The sequence below is a fragment of the Globicephala melas genome, chromosome X (assembly GCF_963455315.2).
Source record: "Globicephala melas chromosome X, mGloMel1.2, whole genome shotgun sequence".
Classification (NCBI taxonomy): domain Eukaryota; kingdom Metazoa; phylum Chordata; class Mammalia; order Artiodactyla; family Delphinidae; genus Globicephala; species Globicephala melas.
Window position 1 is genome coordinate 84,679,966 of NC_083335.1, and position 9,591 is coordinate 84,689,556.

General features: G+C 53.6%; 1 protein-coding gene across 1 annotated transcript; it reads left to right on the top strand.

Moving 5' to 3' along the window:
* Window positions 1-165: 165 nt before the first annotated feature.
* Window positions 166-8,105, top strand: KCND1 (potassium voltage-gated channel subfamily D member 1). Its single transcript, XM_030846682.2, has 6 exons — window positions 166-2,887; window positions 4,594-4,756; window positions 4,859-4,942; window positions 5,031-5,129; window positions 5,401-5,651; window positions 6,738-8,105. Exons 1-6 carry the CDS (start codon window positions 1,767-1,769, stop codon window positions 6,964-6,966), a joined length of 1,947 nt encoding a protein of 648 aa, XP_030702542.1. The 5' UTR covers window positions 166-1,766; the 3' UTR covers window positions 6,967-8,105.
* Window positions 8,106-9,591: the final 1,486 nt, after the last annotated feature.

Genomic DNA, 9,591 nt, shown 5'->3' on the forward strand with positions numbered 1-9,591 from the left:
TGGGGAGAATTGGCAAAGCTCCCTGCCACCCCCATTTTCCAGATGACGCGACTGAGGCCCAACCAGCTTTGTAGGAGGCGGAGTCTCCCCAGGGTCCCTCTCAGGCAGTCCTAGGGGAGGGGGCTCTGGGAGCCACGAGGCCCCTCCCTGCCTCTCCATCTCCCGGCAAGCTCAGAGGGGCGGGGAGAGAGAGCCAGAGGAGGTGGAGAACTTGGGCAGCTCTGCAGAGTGGGGCAGGAGCTCCGGTGTTTGGTACCCCCAGCCCCACCGCTGTTGCTGCTGCTGCAGTGGGGACACAGGTGAGGACGGCCCTATGGGGAGGGGGAGGGGACCACCAACAGTGCTGTCCTTGTCCTTCCCTGGTCCAGCCCCCAGGCCCTAGCCCATCCTGGGACAGTCCTACTGGACCTTGTCCTTCCAGAGCCTCCTTCCAGGGACCCAGCCCCCTCCTCCTGCCTGTGCTGCCTTCTCTCCCAGGCCTGGCTGTGGCTGCTTCTCCTCTTCCTCCTCACGTCCTGCTGCCGCTGCTGCTTCTGCCGCTGCCCAGCACATACCACCAGCCCCTCGGGGTGTGGTTTCCCCAGACCAGCCCCCAACAGTGGGACGCAGCCTGATCCCGGCCTTCCTGGGCTCCTGTAAGGCCCAGGAGCCCCCCTCCCTGCAGACACACCCAACTCCCTTTCAACACCCCACCCTGCCCTCCAACCCATTTTGAGGGGGACCCCGTCTTCCTCTTATCTTAGTCTTTTTTGATTCTCTGGATGCTCTGGGGCTATGCCCAACTTCCTTCCAGTTGAGTCCCAGCCCTGAGGGGTTCTCCAGGTCCCTTCCCTACCCCCTGAACTCTTGAGAGGGTGGACCAGGCTTTCTCAGCCCCCCTGGATACCCTTCTCTACCAGACACCTCTCAGCCTCTGAAAAATAACCTGGCCCCATATCTAACCCTTTAGATACCCCACCCCCTTCTCCAGCCCCGCTAGGGGGCCCCACCTCTCCTTCCTTCCCCAGAACTCCTGTAGAGTGTGGACACCCCACCCCCAGGCTATTCTTGGCAGCTCTAAGCACTCCCAAGACACCTCTCAGCCTCTTTACAAACTCCTGGCTCTGTAGCCACCCCTTAGATGCACCACCCCCTTTCCTAGATCCACGAAGGGGCTCCAACCCCCTTATCTTCTCCCCAGAAGTCTTGAGAGTTTGGACAACCCTCCTCACCTCTCTCAGTTCCTTCAGAATCCCCCTCCAGACACTCTCAGCCTCTCGCAAACACCTCTGGTTCCATTTCTACCCCTCCGGATGCCCCGATCCCCTCTCCAACCCCACTAAGCGGTTCCAGTCCCTTCTTCCTTCCCTCAGAACTCTTGAGAGTGTGGACAACTCCCCAGTGTTTCTTGCTTCATTCTAGACACCCCCAGATACCTCTCAGGCAGTGCTGACCCCTCTAGAATCATCTCAGTCTCTAAACACTCCCTCGGATCCTTTTTGGCACCTCTAGACGCTCCTCTTCTGCTCCTCTCCATGTCCCCTAGCCCCTTCTCACTCCCTCAAGACATCGCCCTGGTCCCTCTTAGACCCTCTACATGTCCCCCAAGCCCTTGCCCATCTCTCTAGGTCCTCCTCCCGGTTCCTCTTGGCCTCTCTAGACACCCCCAGTTTCCTTGTGCGAGTGGCCCAGGGCCTCTCCAAGCCTCCACCATCCTGGAGACAGCCACATTCTCCTAAAGGCCAACCCCTCCCCCACAAGTCTCCGTGGGCCTGGGGCGCGGCAGGATGGCAGCAGGCGTGGCCACATGGCTGCCTTTTGCACGGGCGGCCGCGGTGGGCTGGCTGCCCCTGGCCCAGCAGCCCCTGCCCCCCGCGCCGGGGGTGAAGGCAACTCGAGGGGATGAGGTTCTGGTGGTGAACGTGAGCGGACGGCGCTTTGAGACCTGGAAGAACACGCTCGACCGCTACCCAGACACTCTGCTGGGCAGTTCAGAAAAGGAATTCTTCTATGACGCCGACTCAGGCGAGTACTTCTTTGATCGCGACCCAGACATGTTCCGGCACGTGCTCAACTTCTACCGCACGGGGCGACTGCACTGCCCACGGCAGGAGTGCATCCAGGCCTTTGACGAAGAGCTGGCCTTCTATGGCCTGGTGCCTGAGCTCGTGGGCGACTGCTGCCTCGAAGAGTACCGGGACCGCAAGAAGGAGAACGCCGAGCGCCTGGCGGAGGACGAGGAGGCCGAGCAGGCCGGGGACGGCCCATCCCTGCCGGCTGGCAGCTCCCTGCGGCAGCAGCTCTGGCGGGCCTTCGAGAACCCACACACGAGCACCGCAGCCCTCGTTTTCTACTACGTTACCGGCTTTTTCATCGCTGTGTCGGTCATCGCCAACGTGGTTGAGACCATTCCGTGCCGCGGCCCTGCACGGCGGCCCCCGAGGGAGCAGCCCTGTGGCGAGCGCTTCCCGCTGGCCTTTTTCTGCATGGACACGGCCTGTGTACTCATATTCACAGGTGAATACCTTCTGCGGCTGTTCGCGGCCCCTAGCCGTTGCCGCTTCCTGCGGAGTGTAATGAGCCTCATCGACGTGGTGGCCATCCTGCCCTACTACATCGGGCTCCTCGTGCCCAAGAACGAAGATGTCTCGGGCGCCTTTGTCACCCTGCGGGTGTTCCGGGTGTTCCGTATCTTCAAGTTCTCCAGGCACTCACAGGGCTTGCGGATTCTGGGCTACACACTCAAGAGCTGTGCCTCTGAGCTGGGCTTTCTCCTCTTTTCCCTTACCATGGCCATCATCATCTTCGCCACTGTTATGTTTTATGCCGAGAAGGGCACAAACAAGACCAACTTTACTAGCATACCCGCGGCCTTCTGGTATACCATTGTCACCATGACCACACTTGGGTGAGTGCAGACCCTGTGTGGGGAGCTGCCCGATCAGTCAATTACACTCACCTTTTCTGTAAAATTAAAAAGGTTAGATAAATGATCTCTCTCTCTCTCTCTATTTGAACTTCAATTTGGTCATCTTTAAAAAGTGAGGGAGTTGGATTAATCTCCAAATCCCTCCCAGCTCTGACAATGCCTTAATTTTCAGGTCAGGAGACTTGGGTTCAACAATGGTCTTAGCTGCACTTTCTGTTGACCTTGTTTTCTCTGGGCTAGTTTTCCCCTCTGCAAAATGAGAAATGATGATCACTTCAACATCCAGAGGGGATTCAGTGACATCATGGTTATGAAAGTTATCTGAATGTTTCTGGTGCAGGATAAATAGATATTCGCTTTCTATCACCCCTTTTTCCATCTTGAGGACCCATGTCTCCCAACCCTTTAGATTCATCTGCTGTGTGGGGCACTACCTCTGTGGCTCCGTGATTCCTTGATGTTTCCCCAGAACAAGATATTTTCAGCATCATTTTTTTTTTTTTACTGCCAGTCCTTGAGAGGAAATGGGATAAACGCATCAAATGAAATCACCAAACTCATGTTGTTCTTAAAGACACTGTCTAGGGCAGGTAACTGTGGTCCTTTTCTAAATTCCTATCACTGGGATTAGGTATACAGTTGCTGCTCAGTATCTGTTGAACGGATACATTGGGATTACTCAGGACCTTAGTAGTAGAACAGAAAAATTGATTTTGAGGTTTCTAAGAAGTAGAAATTAACTCTGGTTGGAGTTTCAGGATTGTATTGACAAATACTGAGCACTGAGAACAGGTTGGAACTGGGTATTTTGATGTCCTTTTATCCTATTCAGTCCTCACAACAACCCTGGGAGGATGTCTCATAGTTGAGGACACAGTCAGAGATGATACATCACAGAGCCAGAAATGGCCAAGTTGGAGAGACTTTTAAATGAGTCAAAGTAAAGAAATAAGGAAGAGGCATCCTGGGGGAGGGGGTGGGGGCAAAGGCCTAGAGGCTGAAGACTGCAGAGGCTGCGTTTCTTTGGAGGGGATCTGATTGGTCCTGTGGTTAGAACAAGAGTATGCTGTGTGATTTTGAGCAAATCAGTTATGGAACCTTGCTGAGCTTCACTCCCCCCACCCCCAACCAAACAAGTTGGTAAGATTGGCTCTGCTCCATCTCCATGGGAGGCGGGGTGGTATGGAGGAAGGGAGGGAGGAGTTTCAAGGCTCCCCCCCTATTTTTTAACATGAGGACAGTTTCAAGGCTTCCCCTGGGGGGTGCTACCTAGAGAAGGTAAGACAAACACAAGCAAAACCAACAGAGCACTGCTCCCAGGACTCAGAGCCCCTTAGCTGGCTTGTGGTGGTGGGACTCTCTCTCCGGGAGGCTATATTTACTGCCTCTGACTTCCTCCTTCCCCCCTATGCTTGGTATTAATAGATTTCCAGCTGACTCAGATGCCCGGTGCATGGCTTGGATGGGGGCAGCAAACAGTAGGGGCTGAGGGCCCATTTCTCATTTGACCCCCACTGGTGGCCAGAGAGGTCATTCCCCAATTTTTGCAGAGCAAGAAACTGAGACCAGAGAGTTTGAGTGCCTAGCCAGGGTCGCAGAGTGAGTCAAGTTGGATGGGATGCAGTGGGGGACTGAGGGGTGGGTGGGTATTTTTCTTGACCTTGGCTTACCTCCCCCGGCCCCAGCTACGGAGACATGGTGCCCAGCACCATTGCTGGCAAGATTTTCGGATCCATCTGTTCACTCAGTGGCGTCTTGGTCATTGCTCTGCCTGTGCCAGTCATTGTGTCCAACTTTAGCCGCATCTACCACCAGAACCAGCGTGCTGACAAGCGCCGAGCACAGCAGGTAACTGCGCCTTCCATCTGAGTACCTCCTATTCCCCACACCCCAAGCCAGTCTACTCTTATGTTTGCCTACCTGACCTTCTATCTCCTCCTCTCTCTGTAGAAGGTGCGCTTGGCAAGGATCCGGTTGGCAAAGAGTGGTACCACCAACGCCTTCCTGCAGTACAAGCAGAACGGGGGTCTTGAGGTGGAGAGGGGCCTGGATTGGGGTGGGAGGTGAGCAGTGACGGGAGGAGGAAGGTGCTGACCTCATCCCTCTGCTCTATCCACTCCAGGACAGCAGCAGTGGGGAAGAACAGGCGCTGTGTGTCAGGAACCGTTCTGCTTTTGAGCAGCAACATCACCACTTGCTGCATTGTCTAGAGAAGACAACGGTGAGGCCTAATGAGAGGTGGTGTGGCAGAATGAGGGGGGTCCCTTTGCCAGCAAGCCAGCTCCCTCCTGGGATGGGAGGCTCACTACTAATTGTGGAAATCACACAGGGCTTCCCAGAAGAGGCCCCAGTAGAGCTGAGCCTTGAAGGATGGGCAAGGGAAGGGAAGAGAGAGCGACTTACAGAAAGGAAGGAATGGCCTAAGCAAAAGCCTGGGGGTGAGGTCAGCTTCCTTGTGGTACCCTGTGACCATGCCTCCCTTCTGCCCACAGTGTCATGAGTTCACGGATGAGCTAACCTTCAGTGAGGCCCTGGGCGCTGTCTCGCTGGGTGGCCGCACCAGCCGCAGCACTTCCGTGTCCTCCCAGCCAGTGGGGCCTGGCAGCCTGCTATCCTCTTGCTGCCCCCGCAGAGCCAAGCGCCGTGCCATCCGCCTTGCCAACTCCACTGCCTCGGTCAGCCATGGCAGCATGCAGGAGCTGGACACGCTGGCAGGGCTGCAGAGGAGCCCTGCCCCTCAGAGGTAAGCATGCTGACCTGCTGTGCAACCCCTCTCCCGGGGAAGCTCAGAGCTTGAACCAAGGGGTCTGAGATTTCATGACTCCAGGCCTCCTAGCAAGTCAAGCTCAAACCCAAACTCCTCCATGCTGGAAGCTTGGGCTTATCTTGTCTGGAACTCCTCATTTTTCATTTGTACTTTCAATAAACATTTATTGAGCATCTCCTGTATGCTAGGCACAATTTGGGGCATTTTGGAATTCACTTTAGTTTAGGAGTTTAGTTCAATTTTGGCAGTGAATAGAACAGACAGAAATCCTGACCTTATGGAACTTCTATTCTAGTGAGATGAGACAGTTAAAAAACAAATACACAGATGATGCAGTGTGTTAAGTGCCAAGGAGAAAAATAAATCAGGGATGGGGGATAGAGAGTGTAGAACAGGGTGTGATACAGTTTTAACAGTGTGGTCGGGGAAGGTTTTGCTGAGGTGACATCTGAGCTGAGATCTGAAGAAGGAGAGGGAATGAGCCACGTGGATACCTAGAGGGAGAGCTTTCCAGGCAGAGCAAACAGCCTGTGCAAAGGCCCTGAGGCAGGAATGGGTCTGCATGTTAGAGACACAGCCAGGAAGCTTCTGTAAGTAGAGTGGAGTGAGTGAGGGGGAGAGTGGTAGGAGGTAAAATCAGAAAGGAACAGAAAGGACCAGATTGTGTAGATCTTACAGTAGACTGTTGTGAGGACTCTGGCACTGCAAGGAGTAAGCACAATAGATAACACTTTTATGTGTGTGCTCATTATGTTGCAGACACTACTCTGAGCATTTTGTATCATTTATTATCTTATTTAATCTCCACAACATCTCTGTGAGGTAGAAAACATTGTTATTCCCATGCTACAGATGAGAGAAGAGAGGTTTAGAGTGGTTGAGGTGGGATCAGGACTATTTGACTCCAGAGCCCTCACTCTGCACCACCATAATTAAGGGTGCAGGGGAAGCATTTAGCACAGTGCCAGGGACCTAGTAGGCACTCAGTAAATGTCATGATCGCCGTGGCAAGTATTAAAATAACTTTTTAAGAACCTTCCATCTTCCCACCCTTATCCACAGCCGCTCAAGCCTCAATGCCAAGCCCCATGACAGCCTTGACTTGAACTGCGACAGCCGGGACTTCGTGGCTGCCATCATCAGTATCCCCACCCCTCCTGCCAACACCCCAGATGAGAGCCAACCTTCCTCCCCTGGCGGTGGTGGCAGTGGGGCCAGCAGCACCCTCAGGAACTCCAGCCTGGGTACCCCTTGCCTCCTTCCCGAGACTGTCAAGATCTCTTCCCTATGAGGGACGGGCCTGCCCATCCAGAGCGCTCTCCCAATTCCTGGGGGCTCCCTTCCAAAGCCATATTTTGGGGACGCAGAGAAGGGCAGCCTGGGGACCCCTTCTGCCCCCCACTGAGAACTATGCAATGGAGTTTCATGGAATGGCCCACCTGGTGGGGAAATAGCCAGGGAAAGGGAAACTTCCCCCACCCCAGACAGTTTTCCCTGTGGGAGGTGAAGCACTGGGCTTCCTCAGGCCCCCAGCCTCCTTGCCCCAGCACACTGGGACTGGCCCCTCTACCCAAGCGGGCCTCCTGCATGCTCCTCCCCTCAGGAGTTCTGGCCCAAGAAGAAGAGGTGAAACTTCCTCTTCTCTCTGGCTGAGCTGTGGAGGTTTGGGGGTTCATAGAAGAGAACCCTCACTTCTGATCTGGCCTCTAGAAGAAGTCCCCACCCTCCACCGGGCCCAACAACTCTCAAATTCCGAAGCTTGGAATGCAACCACAGGCTTCATGGGCTGTGGCCTCAGCAGTGACCTTGGTTCAGGGGTCAGGCTGCCTTTCCCAACACACACAGATAGCACAAACACCACCCCCCTTCCCTGGCTGCTGGAAATGGGTCCCCCGCAACCCCGTCCTCCACTGGGCCCCCAGCAAACTCTAGCAATAGCAGCTGCTGCCGTGACATTATGCAAAGCCTCTGCCCAGTTTGCTGCAATATTTACATCTGCCCTAATCATAGGGGCCACCTCTAACTACTCCTCCTTCTCTCTTCTCTGGCTTGCTTCCTTCCTGGGTTGGGCTGGAGTCTGGACTGGCTGAGATAAAAGCCTGGCAGCTGGCGAGAGCTGGGCTGTGTTTGGAGACCATGGGCTGATTCCATGTTCTTGGGCAGGAGTCCAGAAGTGGCAGGGGCTGAGGCCTGGGTTGTTCCTGAGCTCTGGGAGCTGGAGGAGGCAGGAGGAACTTCTTGATCTCCTCCTCCTCCCCCACAATGCCTTTTCACATATCCCTCTCTCTTCTCCCTCTTCGGTCACCTTCAGGAACTCTGTCTGCTCTCAGGCTGAAATCTGGCATCATCTCAGGTTCCCTGTCCCCAGCACTGTCCCTGTGGAGCTGGTGGCTGACAAAGATGTAGTTTCCATCAGTCAATAAAACCTGAGAGGAGAGACAAGGATGAGCACCTCCTGGCTCTGTGGGTTTGGGGGCTGGGTTGGGCTGGAGGGGTTGAAAATACTCCAATTTCAATTCCTTTTAACTAGTAGAAGGGCTGTTAGGGGAAAGGTATGGGAGGTGGATGGTTGCTGGTGTGTTTTGGAAGATGGGGATCTAGGAGAAATGAAAGAGGGTGGTCGAAGAGGTGAATCTGCAGCCAGTGACGTAGGCTAGGAGGTCCTGAGACATGCCCCATGGACATAATCTGCTCTAGCCCCCTCACTCACAGATGGGGAAACTGAGACCCAAAGCAGCACACGCTTGGTTAGAGGAGACTTGAACCCAGGCTTCCTGACAGCAAACAGCTCTGAACTGAACCCTGATGAAAAGCATCTCTCAGTTTGGCGAATTCCCCTTCCCTGTGGATGTCCCCTACCTGTATTCTCTCTTCTGGACTACTGGATATACTAGACTAGTGTAACTGAGCTCTGTGGAGCACAGAGAAGACAGACCTTGGATTCAGGTTGACCTGGATTCCAGTCCCTGGGTGAGAGAATCACTTATCTTCTCTTGCCTCAGGTTGCTAATCTGTGAAATAATCATTCATCCATTCACCAAATATTTATTAACTGCATATCATGTGCTAGCCCTAGGGGTACAAAAATAGGCAAAGTAGACATCATCTCTGATCTACAGAGGTGAGCATGGAAGGCAATTAAGCAATTACAATATAGTGTAGTAGAACCAAGATTAGTGGATTACAGAAGCATATAGATGGCAAGAGAACCTAACCTGGCCGAACAATGAGCTGAAGTTAGCCAGGCAAAAGACAAAAGAGTGAAAATGTTTTAGGCAGAGGGAACAGCATGTGCAATGGCCTGGAGGTTAGAGCGCCAGCTCAGGGCCTTGGGAAACTGAAGGGGTTCAGCACAGCTAGTGAGGAGAGTGTGAGACTGTGACGAGGGTGAGGATGTAGAAGTAGGCCAGATCACAAAAGGCCTTTGAAGCTATGATACAGATGTGGACTTCATCCTAAGGATAATGGGGACCTCTGAAGGCTTATAAACAGGAAAGTCATCGCTAGTTTTGTATTTCAGAAGGATTATTCTGGCTGTGGGGAGTGGGTTATAGAGAACCAGTCCTGGAGGGAGGAAGAACAGTGAGGAGGCTTTTGCAGTTGCCGAGTTGGCAGGTGATAGTGGCTTAGACGGGATAGTGGCAGTAAGAGTTGGAAAGTCAAGAGATTTCAGAGATAGGACTGGCAAGATTTAGGATTGACAGGTATGTGGGAGTTGAGGAAGAGGGAGCAGTCAGGGTTGACTCCCAGGTTTCTGCCTTGGGCAAAGGCTGGAGGGGGTGCCATTCATTCACTGTCAAAGGGAACATCAAAGCTGTTGAGCACACAGTAACAGGCACATAGTAAGTACTTGGTGAAGGTTAACTACAATTATTATCATAAGTTCAGTTTTAGATGTGTAGTGCTGGACAAATAT